This window comes from Microplitis mediator, chromosome 2 (assembly GCF_029852145.1).
Source record: "Microplitis mediator isolate UGA2020A chromosome 2, iyMicMedi2.1, whole genome shotgun sequence".
Lineage (NCBI taxonomy): Eukaryota > Metazoa > Arthropoda > Insecta > Hymenoptera > Braconidae > Microplitis > Microplitis mediator.
This window is the reverse complement of record NC_079970.1, coordinates 7890185-7910760: the sequence shown is the minus strand read 5'-3', so window position 1 is coordinate 7910760 and position 20576 is coordinate 7890185. Positions and strand designations below refer to the sequence as shown.

General features: G+C 28.4%; 2 protein-coding genes and 1 long non-coding RNA gene across 5 annotated transcripts in view; 1 reads left to right on the top strand and 2 right to left on the bottom strand.

Moving 5' to 3' along the window:
• The window catches only part of LOC130678388 (REPTOR-binding partner), a 27521-nt gene extending 22675 nt beyond the window's left edge, over positions 1 to 4846 (bottom strand). The window contains exon 1 of the mRNA XM_057485541.1: positions 4630 to 4846. Within this exon, the coding sequence (XP_057341524.1) occupies positions 4630 to 4668 (39 nt within the window). The 5' untranslated portion in view covers positions 4669 to 4846. The remainder of the gene's footprint in view (positions 1 to 4629) is intronic.
• On the top strand, positions 2979 to 13981 carry LOC130678390 (uncharacterized). Its single transcript, XR_008991814.1, has 3 exons — positions 2979 to 3335; positions 12891 to 13055; positions 13124 to 13981. It is a non-coding gene; the product is annotated as an uncharacterized LOC130678390 (long non-coding RNA).
• Positions 6892 to 20576, bottom strand: LOC130678385 (ubinuclein-2-like). 3 transcript variants are annotated; one of them, XM_057485535.1, is made up of 11 exons: positions 20379 to 20576; positions 17658 to 17765; positions 17474 to 17578; positions 15331 to 15591; positions 14613 to 15226; positions 13977 to 14138; positions 13780 to 13860; positions 13605 to 13640; positions 12244 to 12351; positions 11882 to 12058; positions 6892 to 9018 (listed from the first exon to the last, which is right to left on the bottom strand). In XM_057485535.1, the coding sequence occupies exons 1-11, from the start codon at positions 20574 to 20576 to the stop codon at positions 7761 to 7763; spliced, it is 3108 nt and encodes a 1035-aa protein (XP_057341518.1). In that variant the 3' UTR covers positions 6892 to 7760. The 3 variants fall into 3 exon arrangements, with proteins under 3 accessions (XP_057341518.1, XP_057341519.1, XP_057341520.1); XM_057485536.1 differs by lacking the exon at positions 13605 to 13640; XM_057485537.1 differs by lacking the exon at positions 17658 to 17765.

The window sequence follows — 20576 nt, the reverse complement described above, 5'->3', positions numbered from 1 at the left end:
TTCAACTTTAATAATATGTTGGATTTTTTTTTAAATAACTTGATAAATTTATTATTCATTTGAATTTAGATTGTGGGAGCTTGATAACCGCAAGAAAAAAATATTTTGAATAATTTTGAGTACAGAAAAATAAAATAAACGTATTACAAGTTCCAGCGGATTTTCTTTTTATAAATAGTCATTTATATTACGACGTAACAAAAAAAATTAGTATTTGTTTTTAAGCTACGCTGAAAGAAGAAACCTTAAAAAATTAAATTTTCTCATAGCATTATTGTCTCCACGAACCCGAACTCTATTTTTAAAAATTTTACATAACAAAAAACAGTAAAAAAAGTAATTTTTGGTTTCAATTTTTTAAGAATTTTCTCTTTCTTTTGTTTTCGCGCGTACAGTGAATGGAAACTTTGTTCATGTTTTTCTCTTCAGAAAATTAAAATTAAAAAAAAATGAAAAACGTAGATTTCCACATTATATAAAGTATTGAATTAAGCCGCGAGTTTTATTTTGCTTCAAGACTTTTTTGTTTGAGAAATAAGTTTGGAAAAAACAACTGAAGACCCGTCTTGAGATATTAGTTTCCTTCAAATTTTACGTTCCAAATAAACGATTTTCGTGCAACAACTTTTATAACTTAAAAATTCTGAATAAACGCTTACCAAATTCCGACAATATGTATTCCAACAATTGCTATTAAAAAATAAAAAAGTAATTTCATAAAAAATGTACCGTCAGACCGTTTTGCTAATGAGAACATCGACATTGTTTTTCCGGTATTACAGTTCCAACTAAAAAATTTTCTCATTAATTAATCTGAAATGACATTTTAAACTGTTAAAATAATTGTTATAGACTACACTTTTTTCACCATATCTGCATCAAAAGTTTAAATTCCTGCCCTGTTTCGAGAGAAGAACGTAGTTCTTTCCTTTCAGGAGAAAAAGAATGATAAAAATTAGGGTATGTACCATTTTTCCTACGAACAGGCAAAAATTTAAACTTTTAGGTGCAGGTCTAGTGAAACGCGGGTTGGAATATCCTACTTTCCTTCCTTGAAGTGTAATATACTATTTTATTGCAATACTGCAACCATCATACATTCAGATTCAAAACATATAAGATAAGAGACCCAGTACCCGATCGGGGAACTAGTACCCGATCACTCAAGTATTTGAATCCTATATTTACTAAATTTTACTAAATAACTAATATAATTTCTAAGGTTAATAAAACTCTGGGCAGTCTGTTGAGGTCTAGTAGCGATTTCAAGCAGGATAGCACGTAAATCAAACTATTTTGCTCTTCAGTGAGACCAGTACTGGAATGTGGATGTGTTATATGGGATCCCATTTATAACAATCAAACTGAAAAATTGGAATCGGTTCAAAGAAAATTTTTAAGCCATATCAGATACCGCAATAGCAGAAAGGGAATCCTGTTGAACAGACATCAAGCCTATGAGTATACTTGACTATCTTCCTTAGCCGATAGGAGAAAATATCTAAGATTGTAATGTGGGTTTAATATTATTAATGGGCATCTTGATGCCTCAGAGCTGCTTGGTACGTTAGGTTTCGCTGTGCCAAATATAAACCTGAGATCTAATAGGATAATGGAAATTCCTTTAGTGAGATCACGTTTTTCGACGCGCTCTCCACTATACAGAATTTTCAAAATTATCAATGAAGATGCCACAGAAGTAGATTTTTTTGGAGCATCATCGGACAGTTGCAAAAAAAAGCTAGAAGAGCAATTTTAAGTTGAGAATTTTGGGCATCATTTTTGTTTTTGTTATTATTGTTGTTATAGTTATGTTGATGATTAATTATTCACACTTTATATTACTTTTATTATTATTCGCATGTATTATTGCCGAGGGGCGTTTATAAATAAATATAGATATACAATTCATGGAGTGATCAGGTAACAAAAATGAAAAAATTTATGTAATTTGACTGCTTAAAGATGACTTAAGGGGGATTGGGGTGGTTGTGATTTTTGGCTGGCATTCTTGTAAGGAAAGAGACCCAGTACCCGATCAGAGAACTAGTACCCGATCACTCATGTATTTGTATAGATATATTCACTAAATTTTACTAAATATATCTATACAAATACATGGAGTGATCGGGTACTAGGTCTTTTACTTTACCTATGCAAAACATTTCATAAATCTAGATCCAGTAGATTCTTTACTTTTAATTTCGTTTTTTCTTATTTTTATTCCACGAGAAACGTTCCGATCTTCAGGTGCATTTATTTACTAAATCAAAATATTATTTTTAATTTTAATTTTACCACACGGAGAGAAATTTATGGTAACCGTTCTTAGTACGTTTATGAAATATCATCCCATACCATTATGGTAATAATTACTTGGAATTATGGGATATAAGCACATACTTTCTGGAAAAAGTTGCCATAAGTATGGGAACAATTCCCATCATTATGGTAACAGTTCCCATATCGCATGTGAAAGAATGATAATAGTGATTACCATAATAGTATGGTAATCGTTCCTATTATGCTATGGTAAACATTACTATAATATTATGATAATAATTACCATAATATTATGGTAACCATTACCATAATGTTATAGTAATGGTTCCTATAATATTATGGTGATGGTTATCATATATTATAGTAATCGAAAAAACCGGTCGCCATGCATTATGGGAACCATTCCCATAATGTATTGTAATTATTACCATAAATTTCTCTCCGTGCATGAAAATAAAAATATAATAATTTTTATTAAAATATTTTTATGACTTAAATGGTATTTGCAAGTCTTTAGTATAAAAAATTTAATATATTTAAAAGTTAGTTGCTTTGAAGGCACTCCTCACTTACGTAGTATTTAAAAAAATTTATACATAGTCGTGGGAGTATGGTGTAATACGTTAATTGTTATGAGAAGAGAGGAATAAGAGAATGAAGAAAAAAAAAAGTGCGACAAAGAAAGCTGAGTGGGTGTGACTTGTATGCAAATTATTAAATTTAAAATGTATGTTTGTGGGTTTAATTATTATTCAAATTTTTGCCATGTTGTTTATGTCATAATTACAACGTAAATAATAATTATAATAATAGTAATAATTATAGTAATGAACACGAGTTTGTAAAATCACATCACACCGAAATTATCCGGCGTGTCAAGGTGATAATTGCGCAGTAACTCAACTGCACCTACATGTCGCTGGCAAAGTACTGCGATCTATAATCGACCCGACTAGTAATCTATACTTATCCCACATTGTAATAACCCTAATAAGTATTAAATAAGTGAACCACAATTCAAATTAAAACAATAACAATAATACCAATAAATCGTAAGTTATAATTTACCCATAAGTAAATAAAATAATATGATGATAATAATAATAATTAATAATATTCATAAAAAACAAGTGCGATAATATTGAGATTAAAATATAAATAAGAGCAAGTGTTTTTTTATGTGTAAGTATTTTATGATTTTGAACTACGACAGTTCAATGTCTCGTGGCGCGTAAAAACCTTAAACGCGTAGATATCAATAAAAAGGTCAACAATTGTTGCGCAAAACTATATTGAATAAATATATAACAATAAATATTAATTAATTAATAACTGACATGAGTTAAATATTATTGTTAATGGTTTTAAACAAATTTATTTAAAAAGTAGTAACTTACCGGCTATCGAGTCGGACCAACGAAGTTTAAACTGCGCAGTTCACTGGTCTAGTTTAAGAGTGAAACATTCAGGGACCGCTTATTAAAAATTGGTGCCCTCGTCAAGATCACGACACATTCGAACACGAGTCCAAACCGACGATGATGACGATGACAAATACTCAACGTTTATCGAATTCATTTTTATCGATACGCGTAAGCCAGCGCCTCGTTGCGGCAATTTAATTTAAATATATGTAACTCTAAATTTACAATATATGACCGTATGTAGTTGCAACTCATTTTTATATATGTGAATCTACATAAAAATATAATTTTAATTATTCCCGCGTGTAACTCACGTAATTCGTGTTTTAAATAAAAAGCGCGCGATTTATTTAAAATCCATAGATTTAAATAATTAACTGTTGTATGAATTATTTTAATCATTTTAAATTTATATTATAAAATAATTACTGTTGTTTTAATCGTATAAATTATGAGGTCATGTCACAATCGAAAATTTGAAGCGCGACCTGATGGTTTAAATTTGAATTAAACCGCGCGCGCAGCGACTCCAGGCGCCAGATTGACGGAGTTGAGTAATCTTAAGTTGCGCGAATAAATATCCTCACCCTCTCACATCCTACACATATAAGCCTACCATATTTCCCCCCTTACCCCTGGGCAACTCAATTTAACATGACCCACCAGCCCAACGTCACTTTAAGAAACGCCCTTATCTGACGAATAAAATCATTTGATTTACAGATTATTTACAAATCTAACTGGTTGACATTAAAACCATTTAATTGTTTGTCAATGTCTATAATTAATGAGGCGGATAAATTTAATAATCCAGTTAAATTTAATTAATTTACTTTCTTTATAAATTAGTTACGGGAAGTTTGCGTCAGCCTGAGCAACACTTTGTTCTCTTTGTTATCTTATAGAAAAAAATAAAACTTACCATCTCGTTCTCAAATATACACATGTTATCCACCTCCATTTTTATTATCACCTCTTCCGTCACACAAATTGTAATATACTAAAGATATTATTTAGATGCTGCCGTTTGAAATGATAATAATTATAATAACGATTACTTTGTTGCAATAATAAACTCGGCTAGTCACAAAGACAACGTGTGTCTGTTTACAAACACCACAAGGTCACTCACTAGCCAACAACAATCATCATCCTATCGCTTACTCTTTTTAACCGCGCGTGGATCTTGCGCACACGTCGTTAGAACGCGCGCGCGTTTTCCCGCCAAATTTTTAAATTACATTCTATTTTGTTTGTTTTTGTTTTTTATTGAGGGCATTCTCAGAAAGTGTCCCCCAGTTTTTAAAAATATACAATGACTCAACTGTTATAACGGTATTTAATTTTTATTAATTAACTGAAAAAAAAATTGAAACCTTAATTGAAAAAAGGACAATTCCGCCGAGATATAGAATTGAAAAAGAGGCGAAAAAAAATTTTCGATCGTAAAGCACTCCCTAATGCTTCGCATTATGAGTCGTGCAAAAAATTTAGCTGTCATTAGTTAGGAGTTAAACAAAATTTGTTGAATAAATTTGAGCCTAGAAAATTTGAAAATTCGAAGTATAAAAATTGAGATGAAGAATTTATTGAAATTTATTTTCCAAATTTTGTTCAACCCCCCAAAATGGATATAACCCACAACTGTAAGTAATTTTTTAAAAATTTATATCTAGGCTACGTTGTCTTTTTTTTAATTAATGCTTTAATTATTTTTCAATTAATTGCTACAATTTTGATACGCTTATGACAGTTTAAAGCCTTTGAAAATTTTTAAAAAGTGGGGGTACTGTCTAAGAATGACCGTGAATAATACATTTTTAATTAAGGACATTCTTTAAAAAAAATACAACGACTTTCAACTGTCATAAGTGTATTAAAATTTTATTAATTAACTAAAAAAAAGTTAAAGCATTCATTGAAAAAAATACAACATAGAAGTAATTTCGCCGAGATATAGAATTTAAAAAATATTACTTACAGTTGTTATCAATTAGAAGTTAAACGAAATTTGTTGAATGATTTTCAGCCTACAAAATTTGAAAATTCGAATTTTAAAATTAACATGATGATTTTACTGAAATTTATTTGACAAATTTCGTTTAACTCCCAATTGATATCAACTGAGTAATTTTTTTTTAATCTAAATATACCTTAGCGAAATTGCGACTACGTTGGCCTTTTTTTAATTAATGATTCAATTTTTTTTAATTAATTGATAAAATTCTGATACGCTTATGACAGTTGAGTCATTGAAAATTTTTAAGGGCATTCTCAAACAGTACCAACACTTTTTGAAAATATACAATGACTTTTAATTGTCGCAACCGTATTAAAATTTCTGAATTAATTAAGAAAAATTGAAACTTTGATTGACATAAAGAAAATGTGGAAGTAATTTCGCTGAGATATAGAATTTGAAAAAAATTACTTACAGTTGATATCAGTTGGGAGTTAAACGAAATTTGGAAAATAGAATTCAGTACAAGATTCTTGTCAATTCTATAATTCGAATTTTCAAATTTTGTAGGCTAAAATTTATTTTCCAAATTTCGTTTAACTCCCAATTGCTATCAATTGTAAGTATTTTTTTAAAATTCTATTTCTCGGCCAAATTCTCCTTTTTTCAATTAAAGTTTCAATTTTTTTTTAATTAATTAGTTGAATTTTGATACGCTTATGACAATTGAAAGTCATTGAAAATTTTTAAAAAGTGGGGGGCACTGCCTGAGAATGGCTTCAAATAATATATTTGTAATTAAACTACACAAACAAAATTGCTAAATATTAAAATTAGATTTTTTACAATTCAAATTTAATATGAAAGTGTTAGAAATTAATTTCAAATGGATAACGAAATCTTCTATGATCCTCTAATGGATCCTGAGTACGAATGGCTTTTACGTACGTGTATTAATGCTTTTAACGTATGCTTAACCATGTTTCATATGACATTATTTGATAATATCACTAATGCAAGGGTTGAAAATCGATGTAAGTTTTTTTTTTTATTAAAACTGTTTTTTTTTATAATTCAAGAAAATAATTAAAAATTTTAGCAATCGTTGAAATCATTTCTTACCCATTATTTATGGCAACTCTAGACCTTTTAATGTACGCAAGCCTGTAAATTATTAATTTAAATGTCTAAAAAAAGGATGAGTAAATAATATACAAGATGGAGTATTGTAAAAAATATTCAAAACTTATATTTGAAGACGCCTTATTGGCACGTGAATGCCAAATTTTACAATACGTTTATCGTCACAACGAAGATTTTACAATAACTATTAAATGAACATAAAAAAATCATAAAGCTCTGACGGTCCATATATCACTCTTAAAAACATTATTTATATATTTATATAGATTTATACATTCTATCTATCTATTTGTATCATTTGCTCGAAAATATAATCAGACTCATTAACCTCAAGCATACATAAACATAAATACTCTGTTTTATAATTTTTTTTGTCCTGGCGATCATAAAAAAAAAATAAAATTTATTGTTCATTTAAATTATCAGCACACAATTAAAATAAAATTAAAATTCCGGAGTATTCAAACTAAAATTATTAGTTTTATTAAATTAATTATTTCATTAATAATAATGAATATATGCCGATACTTTTGGCAATTTTTAAACAAAATTAATTTTTGTTAATGCAAAATTAATTTAAAATAATTTAAAACACAAATTGAGTCAAAATTGTTAAAAAAAAATTTTTTTTTTATAATTTACATTAATAAAAAATCTCATCACTCTGCATTATATACAAAGCCTACCACACGCTAATTTTGTTCATAATTTATGGATCTGTACACGAGTTTACCCACTACTAGTTACTAAATAATAATAATAGTTATTATTATTATCATTCTTATTAATTAAAATATATATTTACAACTGTCAGGCAATTTGAAAATACTTATAAATTTATTATTTATTTATATTGTTAGGAACGAGTTGGAAGTAATTGTCCAAAGTCGATGCAACGTCATCAGCAACAGTCGTATGTTGATAATTAATATTTAAAATATAAATTAATATTAATCACGTGACAAAAAAAATGACGGTGGTTCATCTTTTGGTATTTTGTTCAATTTATCGTCCTTTTTATTGTGATAATGTCGATGGTAATCATCAGAAAAACCGACATACTGATGAGAAGATTTAGATTTTTGTAACGGCGAATTACTTGGGGAATATTTATTCTCTTGAAGTTCTTGGAGTTCTTTTAACGATCGCATCACCATTTGTACATCCTTATCCTGTTCACTAGGAGGAAATGTGCTAGCAAATTCCATGCTGTCATCAATCAAACTAGATTCTTTACGTTTACTGTCATTTGCTGATCTCCGAGACTCGTCATTTATTATCTGGCTGAGATAATTCGTAGCAGCTTCTGTTTCTTCAATCTGCCTGTCAATCTCTTCTTGAGACAGTCCTGATTTAGGTTGAAGAATACTCGAGACTTCGTGTTTAGTAATCGAACAAGATTGTTGATTAAGTTCTATAGCTTTAATGTCTTTACGTCGTTTTTTAATATCACCCGATTTGTATCTTTCTTCAACCCAACGATCACGTTTTTTATCTTTCGTATCACCACCAACAGCATCAATAACATCACGATCGTCTATCCTCTTATCAACGTTATCATGAAGTATCCGGTGTTTAAGTGTCAGAGATTTTGATCCAGGATTATTAGATACTCCAAAAGATCCAGCAATAGATAGTCTTCCAAGTGATAAATCTGGTGGATGTGCAGGAACATCTGAAAATGGTGTAATTGAAACAACATCTTTTTTATTGTCATCTAGCTTATTTGCTTTCTGATAATCATTGACAGGCGTTATTGAGACAGTACTACTAGTTAAATTAAGCGGATTAAATTTATCTGAATGAGCTTTAGCAGGTTTTTGTGCCATCAATTGAGATGTGGGTACTACTGATATTTTAGCTATTGGTGCTGCTCCACTGATATCATGCTGACTAGACGACGTCGAACTTTCTCGTATTTTATCTTTATGTTTACTACTGTTATTACTTTGTTTTCTTTCAGTTGATCCAGCTGCTGCTGCAGTTGCTGTCGTAACTTCTGATGATTTAACACTTTGACTTGGTGACGTATAATTTATGTTCTCTAAAGAAGAACTTTTTAAATTTGTTGGTGTCTTAGAACGTTCTTGTTGAATTAAACTGCTGGTATTTGACGGATTTTCCAGTCTCGGTGAACAATTATTTGTAGTTAATTGAATATTATTTGCTTGCACATTATCCTTTGATTTTTTCGGTTTTCTTTTGCCACTGCAACAAAATCATTGAGTTTTGTTGTGCTCACTTTTTTTTTTTTTTTTTTTTTTTTTCTTAGATTAAAAGCCGATAGAGTCTGATAGAGGATCATAAGGTGCAGATTAGAATTAAAAAAAAAAAAAGCTTTAGGTGTTTATTTGAAAAACAAAATTTAATAATGCATACAAAAATTAATTAACTCATTTAACATTCACAGAATGAAAATATATACAACGAAAAAAAATAAATAAATTGTTTTGAAAATTTTTAACAGAATTTTTTCTCTTTTTTGAGTATAGTGAATTTTTTAAAATAAAATGTAGTAACTAATGACTTAAATGGCACGTTGGTGAACAAAATTGTTAAAATAGTTTGTTAAATAAATAAATAATGAACAGAAAACATGAAACAAAATTAAACACATGACTGACTAACGTAACGGTTTTTTTTTTTTTTTTACAAAATAAAACTAAAATCTATGAACAATTTATCTAAAATCGTTGATTTGAGCAAAGAAATAAGACTAAAATTAATCCAGTTCAATGTAGACCCTAAAACATACAACCACCAGAAAAAAATAAAATCTACGTGCGTGAAAGTTAAATAAATATGAGGTGTGCGAATAGTGTTTGAATTAAGTGAAATTTAATATTAATATTCGACTCAAATTTTGAATAATCAGTTTGAATTTCAAGTTAAATTTTTTTTTTTTTAAACAACAGTAAAAATGTTTAAGGCCATTCTTAAACAGGATCTCCCATTTTTTAAAAATGTCCAATGACTTTCAATTATAATGACCGTATTCAAATTTTGATAATTTATTAAAAAAAATTAAAGCATTTATTGAAAAAAGGCTACGCAGTTACAATTACGCCGACATAGATTTAAAAAAAAATTATTTACAAGTGATATCAATTAGGAGTTAAACGAAATTTGGTAAAAAAATTTCAGTACAATCTTCATGTCAACATTATAATTTGAAACGTCAAATTTTTTTGGCTAAAATTTATTTAACAAATTATGTTTGACTCTTAATTGATAACAACTGTAAGTAATTTGTTTTCTTTAATTCTATATCTCAGCGGAATTGTAACTACGTTGTCTTTTTTTCAGATAAGGTTTCAATTTTTTTGAAATTAATTAATAAAATTTTTTTCTTGCCTCCGGGCGGAAAGCGTCAACTTTCGTCACGCTGTGCAAAACGAAGTTGCCGCTTTCCGTCTCCGTTGAGGAAAAATTAGTATATTACACACCTAGGGCAGTAAAGTAAGAAATGTCTCAGATCACATGTGATCTGAGGCTTTCTTGTTTACTGCCCAAGGTGTGTAATATACTATTCATGATACCAGTATCAAAACTTAAAGTTTCAGTGTCTCTACAGCCAGTCGAAAAATGCTAATTTCAAGCGGATGTCGCAAACAACTGCTAGTGAATTCGTAATTTACCAATGCCTACATACAGCGGGTAGAAACATGCGTGTTTCTTCCCTTGGGAAGAAACAATTGTTTCTGCCCGATGTCAGTTATATTTAATGTTCATTTGCAGCCTTATTACTCTCATTTGTTTACTTGTCACTTAAGTTTACTCATTTCATTTTTTAATTAACCAAATAAAATTACTAATAAATGAGTGAAATAGTATTTTACACTACAAGGGAAGTAAAGTAAGAAATGTCTCAGATCACATGTAATTGTTGGCCGAGGCGAAGCCGAGGTCAACAAACATGTGATCTGAGGCTTTCTTATTTACTTCCCGAGGAGTGTATACTATTTTTCTCCTCGACGGAGGCGGGAAGCGGCAACTTCGTTTTGCACAGCGGGACGAAAGTTGACGCTTTCCGCCCGGAGGTGAGAAAATAATATTTTTGTCTTATTTACTATTTAATAAATGTCTGTAAATCACAGAGTTCTCATTCTCTAACAGTTCTCCGCATCATCGGCTTGAAATTAACTTGTTTCTTACTGGCTGCTGACACTGAATCTTCAAGTTCCGATGCAGGTAATCAAGAAAAATGTAGTGTATGACTCAGGATAAAACACGATATCAGACTGCGGGTGATGTCAGCCAACTTCACCCTAATCTGAAATCGTCTTATTTCATCCCTTGTCATACAATATACTATTAATAGTGTAATGACAGTTCAAGGTCATTGAATATTTTTAAAAAGTGGAGGGTACTGTCTGAGAATATCCTTATATACAAAAATATCCAATAGAAAAAATTTCCATTAATTTATAAAAATTAGAAATATAAAATGAGAAGTTTGTGACATTTTCTATTATTGTAACAGACAGCTTACAATTTTTTATTTTAAAAAACTATAATTTGCCTCTTAAATTATCATTGACTACAGATACCGCAAAAATAATTCCATTGATTTTTCTGAGCATGAAAAAGAGGATGGGTGACATTTTACTTTTACAAAAATATGTACAAATAATAATATTTATAACTTTGGATATAATTGTTCGTGGATATTTTTCTGGACGTTATCACTGGCGCGTATTTTAAATTCACATGTAATAAATTAATTAAAAATATTTTTTCATTAATTTTAATAATTTAATTCAAATTCCTAATCGAATATTAATATTAGATTCAATAAAAATAAATAATAAGTAAGAATTATTCACGCACCCCTAAAATAAATATTTAAAAGTTAATAACTAATGATAATCTCGTTTAAAATAATTAAAATATTAATTTAAAGAATTCAATAAAAAGCATTAATAATAAATAATAATTTCTTTAAATGACCGTGCAAGTATATACAATTATCTATATATATAGATGACAGTCTGTGTAAACTGATAAAAGCATTGAAGCATTAGTAGATTTAAAGTTATTATCGAGTATTGTTATAAATAAATTAACTTACGTTGTATCTGGATTGGAGTACTTTAATAAAGTTTCTAACGTTATCCAGCCTTTAGGCCAAAGCGGTAAAATTTTACTTTCCATGAAAGCCGAAACAAATGATTCCATATTTTCTTTTCTTGGTCTTCGGACTTTGTAATATTGCTGCCATGCTGTTGCGATGTCACAAACTGCTTTCCTGATAAATATAATTATTTTAAGATCAGAAAATTAATTTATAATTTTATTACTTGAATTTTATGAAAAATCATCGAGAGAAAGTTTAAATAATATTTACATCAAATAATTATTATTTAATTATTTATGTGAGAAAAAGTAAAAACATTTTTTTTTCTAGTTTTAATTGTTTATTTTTACACTTACTTGGCTTCAGTTGTCCACGGGAATCGTTTACGTGGGAAATTTGGCTTCTTGGGTGGTTTTTCATTACCATCGCTGCTGTCTTCATCAGATAATGAAGCTTCTAAACTCCTGAAATCATCATAATTATTAGCAATATAAATTTATGATAAAAAGAATAAATAGTTAGAAAAATTGTTCATTCAATTTTTTTTTTACAATTAAAAATTTTAGATAAAATAAAAGACCCAATTATTGATCAGGTGCCAATTATTGACAATATTTTATATAAATATTTATTAAACTTTTTTCATTATAAATTTTATTTGTTATGAGTGAAAAATGATGGTTTAAATTATTAGAATTATCAAATAAACCAATAATTTTGATAAATATTTTTATTATAAATATGAACCCATAAATGACACTGGGTGCCATTTTGACTTCGAATGATTTTTAATCGGTTGTTTTGAAATTTTCCCGCGGGAAATCAGATTAGCCGCGCTTTCTACCGTCAGTTGGAACCTTCAGCTTCTTTTAAATAATGAAAAAATTTTTTTCAGTTTCTTTTTTATTATTATTGTTTTTTTTTTTTTTTTTTAATAAAAGTCAGAAAAATTAAATATGATCACAGTCAAGACTTTTCTGTAAATGTAAGATATATGTTCCAGAATTTTTTTAAAGAGAAATTTGGAAACCTTCAGAGCATTGGTCATTTTCAATCCTATAAGATGTCAGTTTTTTGACATATCTAAAATGCACCAATATGTCGACAAAATGATTTGTCACTGAAAAAAAAATCTGCTCAAAAAACTTGACACAAGTGGAGACAAAAAGTAAATTATAAATAATGGTAAAATAATTCATCTAAACGATTTTTTAATTGAAATGTCTTTTTTAAAAGGAAAAATAACACAAATTTTCTATCACTCTGAGGACCAACATCTGTACATCTTATTTATATGAAAAAACTTGACTTTGAGACACAAGAAAATTTGTCGTCTTTTAAAAAGACATTTATGACATCTTAAACTTGTCTCTGTTGGAATGGCACATCCGTCATTTCACAGACGTGTCATTTAAGGATTAACATACTTCTTATAACGTCAATAATCGGAGCTTTCACTTTACATTTACATTCATAAATATGATTCGAGTAATAAGATAAAATATAAAATTAAGTGATACTGATGAGATAAATAGCCCCCGCACCTCTTTCTGCATTTTATTTTATGTTTTTTTTACAATTTTTAGACGATTTGATAGAGCTAACGATGATGCATAAAAATAAAGTAAGCAATGATGCAACTGTTGAAATAAATGGTAATAAAAATTATATAGTAATTAAAAAAAATAGAAAGAGGCTTGTTAGAGGGGCGCCTTACCCACAGTACCGGTATATCTCCCAGTATAAGTGAGGGCTGGGAAATAAAAAATTTCAGTAAGTGTTTAAATTTTAATAAATTAATTTTATAAAAAAAATAATCTAGCCAAAGATACTAATTATTAAATAATTGTTAGTTTACACTCCTTAGTTATTAAATAAATTGTAATACTTACTTGTCTTCAGCCACCCTACGACATTCTTCTTCATACTTCTGGACAGCTGACGGCATCATTTGTTCAATTATCCCCTTCAACCTGAAACGACATCGAACTTTACGAGCGTGGGTAAACTCTGACTCAATCGCGGACATTAACAGATGATCAATAAATTTTTTTTTTTTTAATAAATAAAATGAAATTTATTTTCATACCTTTCTGTTGGTTCTCGTACTTTATTTTCCGCTTCCGCAAGGCTTAATTTTTTAATTCGATTTGTTAGAGTTATTTTACTGCACGACATAAAAGGAGCAAGATGTGCGTAAACCTGATTCTTAACTGCTGGCGAATCCAATTGCCTTAATTTTGTATCCAAACTGATGTCAAAAAAAAAATAAAAATATTTGTATCCATGTAAAAAAATTTTTATTCATAATGAATTTAGATCTAAATTTCATCACGAAACTCAGATCAAATTTTTATCCAAATGATCCGAAGTTCATTCACTAAATTAATTTTACAATCGAAACTGATTCACGTTAATCGAGTACTTGATAGAAGAAATTTATCGGTAATATCTGAGTCGATAAATTTGACAATATGTTTAATTCAGTAAAAATTCAGTCAAGTTTCTATCGAAGTCATCCCAAGTCCAATTCAAAGATGTAATAATAAATTTTTAGAAATGATACGGATTTACTGGACGAAAAATTGTGGGAGCAAATTCATGATGAAAGTCATATTTGTGTCACGATCTGAGTTTCGTGATAAAATTCATTGGGAACAAAAATTTTTCTTACGCGGGTAGTCGATAAAAAAAAATACATTAATTAAAAACAAAAAAAAATTACCTGAGTATCGCAGCGTTGGCATAAGAGTCAAAAAATTTCATTTTTCCATCCTTATTGCTCTCCACATGCTTTTTTAATTTATTAATAATATCTTTAATTTCCTCGGGTAAATTATCAGGCACACGATTATCGATTTTATCTCCATCCTCACACTCAGATGACGTACCAGCAACACAACGTGACTTACTGGAGTCTTCGGTGTCTCTACTGTCATCATCATCGACCTTACGATCATTAACGACACTATCAATAGCGTCATCAATATTACTATCCTTAACCGACAATTTTTTTCCATTATCTAATTTTTTACTATCATCTAAACCATTAGCCATTGGTTTTTTAACAAATTTTTTCGCAGTATCTTTTGGCTTAATAACATCACAGGATAATTTTTTTCTCTGATCTTGATTATTGTCAGACGCAATATCAACTTCCATATGATCACGTTTATCATCAACATTTTTTTGTTTATTTGAACTATCTACAGATTGCTGCTGTTGTTGTTGTTGTGGTTGTTGTGGTTGTTGCTGTTGTTCTGTTAAAAGTTTCTTTTTTTTCTTAATCATATTATCATAATTAACTTTTTTCTCTCCATTCTCATCTAATTTTGATTTCTAAAATAAAATTACGCTTAATTATATACATTACCCTTATAAATATATGAATATCTATTCACAAACATCTACATCAATCAAAGCACTAATTGAGGAATAAATACTTTAGGAGCTGGTTCGACGATTTCTTCGTCATCTTCATCAGATGAACTGATTAATCGGCTGTCTCTTCTTTTAGGCACCGGACTATTACTGTCTTCATCATCGTCACTACTCTCACTGCTGCTTGAATCATCGTTGTTAAGATTATTTAGAGTACGTGACAGAGAAATCTCTCCTTCTTTGACATCGAATTCTAGTGGTCCACTATTGATGTAAAAACCTCCATGCGCTGTTGTTACTCCAAGAGGAACAACTTCATCGTACTATTAAAATTATAAATTATATTATTTTTAAAAATATCATTATTAATTTAAAAAAAAACTATTATACAAAATGTATACATTGAAAATGATGATAATAATTAGCGATTAAAAAATTTTAAAGAATAAATTTAAATGACTAATAATGTATGAGTCCCAGTAATTGAGAATAAAATTAATATGTTCGACATTAAGGTAAGAGATCCAGTACCCGATTAGGAAACTAGTACCCGATCACTCATGTATTTGTGTATTTATATTTACTAAATTTTACTAAATATAGATATTAGGGTGGTCGCTAAAAATTAAATTTTCTAAAATGCCTCATAAAAAGCTTCTTTTTAGTGAAAAAATACGTGGAGAATTTGGTTTTTTCTTTTTAAGTAAAAAGAACGCGCCTCAGGATGATCAAAGTTTATTTTATGATACAATCGCGGTTTTTTTTAAATATCTCATGAGATATGCGGATTAAAGGAAAAAATCATAGGAACAATCTTGTAGGAAATTAAATTCTTGACAAAAAAGGTCATATTCATTTTTTTTATAAAATTTGTATTTACGAAGATATTTTAAAAAAACTTTTTTAATCTTATCAATTGAGCATTCAAAGTATTAAGAATGTTAAAAAGAACGTTTTTTCTTAAATATAAACAACTTCGTAGCTCATAACATATCAATCATTAATGCTTGTTATAGTTTCTTTATACTTAGAAAAATGTTATTTTCAACATTTGTTGTTTTTTCAACTAAACGGCACGTATTTACTTAAAAAGAAACAACCAAATTCTCCATGTATTGTTTCACTAAAAATAATATTTTTATGGGGCGTCTGAGGAAATTTAATTTTTAACGACCACCTCAATATTCAGTCATATTCAGTAACAGAATAATTAAAGTATTAATTTATTTAAAGAAAATAAATATGATCGTCTTTTTTCCCGCGAAATTCAAAATCAATTCGAATAAAGATTAATTGATTTATCTCGATACTTGGCATTAAAAAAGCGTTTAAACCATGGAAAGGCACAAATTCAAGTCAAAACTTTTCTAACGATATCGAATTTAGTAACAATAACTTATTCTATCATATAGATATGACGGGAACAAAATGTTCCTTATTCTCTTAATAATATAGATTATTAAGAAAATAAGGTAAATTTTGTTGCAGCCATATCTATATGATAGAATAAGTTAATGTTATTAAATTTGGTATCATTAGAAAGATCTTGACTTGACTTGAATTTGTGTCTTTTCATGATTTAAACTCTTTTTTATTGCCAAGTCGAGATAAATAAATTTATCTATATTATTCGAATTACATTTAAATTACGCAGGAAAAAAAGACGATCGTATATTCATTTTCTTTAAATAAATTAATATTTTAATTATTCTGTCACTGAATATAACTGAATATATATAACTGTTATATATATAATTAAGAGAAAATAAGAAAAATTTAGTCTATGCCATGTCTTTTATGATAATAAAAATTAAACAGATTTAATTGGGCATCGTGAAAAAAATATATATTAAATGATTAATAAAAAAAAATTTGATTGTTTCGATTTTTTTTTCAAGAATCCCATGATTATACAATCATTGAAATCAATAAGTTTGCGAGTTAATGATGAGAGTTGTTTCATTAAATTTCAAAGATAATAGAAATAAACAAAAGATTCATAAATTTGGTAGTAATACTCGGGCAGTCACGTAGTGATTGTAGGTTGCTCGTATAGATAATAATAATAATAATAATAATAATAATAATAATAATAATAATAATAATAATAATAATAATAATAATAACAATAATAATAATAATAATAATAATAATAATAATAATAATAATAATAATAATAATAATAATAATAATAATAAAACTTACGGCGTCTGTATTATCGATAAAAGAATCATTTTCATCATAACCAGCTCCAAGATCTACATCATCATAATACTTTTTCTTTTTATTTTTCAGCGAATTCGTCGTACCCTATAACAAAAAATATTTAATTACCATCCAGAAATAATAATGAAAAAATAAATAAATAAATAAGTAAAAATATCCATACATATTTAGCTTCAAATCTTTTAGCAATCTCCCTCGTCTCATCATCGTCATCATCATCATCAAATGGGTCCTGCCCATTGGTATTTTTGTTTTCCTTGCTTCTCTTTTTCTGTTTGAAAAATAAAAAACAAAATAAATAAATGAAAACTGCGGTAGCATACACAATACTAAACAAAGTATCAACACGTGCCAAGAATTATAGATTACAACTTGGGATTTCCGATACGCGTATTTTTATTAAATCGTGAAAACATTCTTTCTATTCGCGGTTTAATATAAAAACAGCATGACCACAATAACAATAAATGTGTGTGTGTGAGTCTAAGACGATGTCAATACAGTGTCGTAAATTTAACTCAGGCCACTAACCCGCCTCTAAAAATTCTCAATCTATATCACCGACTTTTATCCACGAGTTTGCGGTTTTAAATTTCATAATAATAAAAATATGAAATTGCATTCCCTCGGTATCGTTATTTACACCAAACCGACGAGTTATGACGATACTTTCACCACCCAGTAACAAAAATTCAACTGATGTTTATATAGATTTTTAAAAATTTAAAAGCTAAATTATTACTTTGTAATTTAAATATTTAAATACTAATTTAAAATTCCATCATACGATAAAATAAAAGAAAAATATATAAAGATAAAAAGAAAAGGAAGATAAAATTTATAAATTAACTAGTAAAAGATGAGTAAAATGTATGAAAGTATCAGGAAAACATGGATGTGTACTATAATTCTACCTGTCTCACACATACAGTTACATTTATATTACAGTTATAAACTTTCCAATGTCTTCTATATACATAAATTTATACTGCACAATACATGTATATATATATATGAATTCGTATACATGTATTGTAAAACTACCATCACTTTACACAATACATCAGAGAACCAGCTCTTTCTGCATGCTCTTCTGATAAGAGGACGCCGAATCGATGGGCGTCTTTCATCATACCGCTTTTATTTACTTCATTGACAATTCGTAAATACGTAATTCAAACTTTAAATTCATTAAATATTAATATTATAAACAATAAACTCATTAAAATATATTTCGATAAAAATAAACTTTTTAAATTTTAATTAATTTCCCGGGTATAATTAAAGTAATTTAAATTTTATTAGTGATCTGCATTATCAGCTGACAAATCCATCAATAAAAAAAAAGTTGATCAATTTTTTAATTATCAACATCAATAATTAATCATGAGTTTGAATGTAGCAGACATACAATTTTTAAATTCGTATAAAAAATTAAATAATTCAAATAATCAAATTTAAAAAAATGCATATACTGAATTTTGAATTTTCTAAACATGCACTTTTTATTTTTTATTTTATAAACATTTGAATTTATTATTTAAAAGTTTTTAAAATTTTCAAATGTCCGCAAACTTTACTGTCATTAATTATGAGAGTGGATGCAGCAGACCGGCAAATTTAAAATTATAAATCGAGTAAAAAAAAAAAAAAAAAAATTTCTAAAAAATGCACTAATTAATTTTTAAATTTTTTAAAAGCGCATTTTTTTAAATTTAATTTTATTAATTATCTACTCTATTTATTAATAATTTTAAATTTGTCTGTCTGCTACATTTACACTCATTAATTAATTAATAAATAAATAAAAAATGATTTGTGTAAATAATAAATAAAAATATATATTTTATTTTGAATTATAATTGAGTACTAAATGTCACGCATGCATGGTCACGTTGATCCGGCGTAATACCAGGGTCTAGTGTCCTTCTTTCGCGTACTTGTACGTTAGAAAGGAAATTACAATTCGAGTTTGATTACACACACATACACACATATTTATATTTATATATATATGACAGTGTATCCAAAAGGTGTAAGGCTCAGTGTTTGTGCAGATAAACGAGATATGAGATGAGAAGTCTCTCAATATCTAGATTGCACTAGTGTAGCACAAGCAGATGGAGCAGATGTTTAAATACAAATGACCAGACTAAAAAAAAGTTTTAAAAAAAATACATTTGTATGACAAGCAGCCTATAAAGTTAATATTTAATTAACGTCATAAACTTATTTCCAGGAATGTCGTTTTGTAAAGCATTTATCTTTCTTACCAGATGTTATCTTAGCAAAATTTTATTATTTTATCATCATATATATTTTTTATTTATTTAATCCATTGAATTTTTGCATTTAATCGATCAGTCTCCATGTACAAGACTCTGTCTTTTCAACTTGTGCCAACTGAAGGTTCACACATGCACACACATATATAAGTATATATATATGTGTACATGTATACAAGACAACATACAACATATATGTAATAAGAACGACTGACGCCACGTAGTAACAATGAAAAAAAAATATTTATGTATTTATTTAATGAATGTTAAATAAATAAATGAGGATTTATTAAAAAACTGGTGTCTGGATGATGATTATCAACATAAAGTTGATGATGATGATAAATAAAATATTTTTAAAAGAGGAAGCTTGTAAAGGTGAAATGGAATCCATAGTTTTGCGATTTGCGCGATCAGACATTAAACCAAGAAGAAAATAATAGTGGCCTAGTCGGGTCGGGTTAACCAAGACCCGGTGTGATAAACAGAATTGACCGCGGGTTTGTTTATCATCGTGATGATCGACATCTGGGAGTATGTGGACCTGTTGTAATTGAGTATTATTATTGAGCTGGTGATAATATTTAATGGATACTGACCTCAGCTGTTTTAAGGAGATGAGTGTAGTTAAACTCGGCGTATGCCGTCTCGTTCTTGTCATCCAGAGAGAGCTCTAAGCGGAAGGAGGGCGCGAGCTGTTTGCCCTTTTCTCTTTTTTTCTCTTTCTTATTAGCGTTACCCAAAGAACCCGGTAATTCCAGGCTCTGTGTCGGCACACGTTTTACACTTTCGGACAT

What these genes read in the sequence shown, in the direction of transcription:
- LOC130678385 (XM_057485535.1), bottom strand. Translation starts at nt 20,576, where the DNA reads ATGTCCGAAAGTGTAAAACGTGTGCCGACACAGAGCCTGGAATTACCG. An exon ending in ATCTCCTTAAAACAGCTGAG is followed by an intron (nt 17,766 to 20,378) that starts GTCAGTATCCAT and finishes TTTTTCAAACAG; the next exon opens with AAAAAGAGAAGCAAGGAAAA. An exon ending in GAGATATACCGGTACTGTGG is followed by an intron (nt 12,352 to 13,604) that starts GTAAGGCGCCCC and finishes TGATGATTTCAG; the next exon opens with GAGTTTAGAAGCTTCATTAT.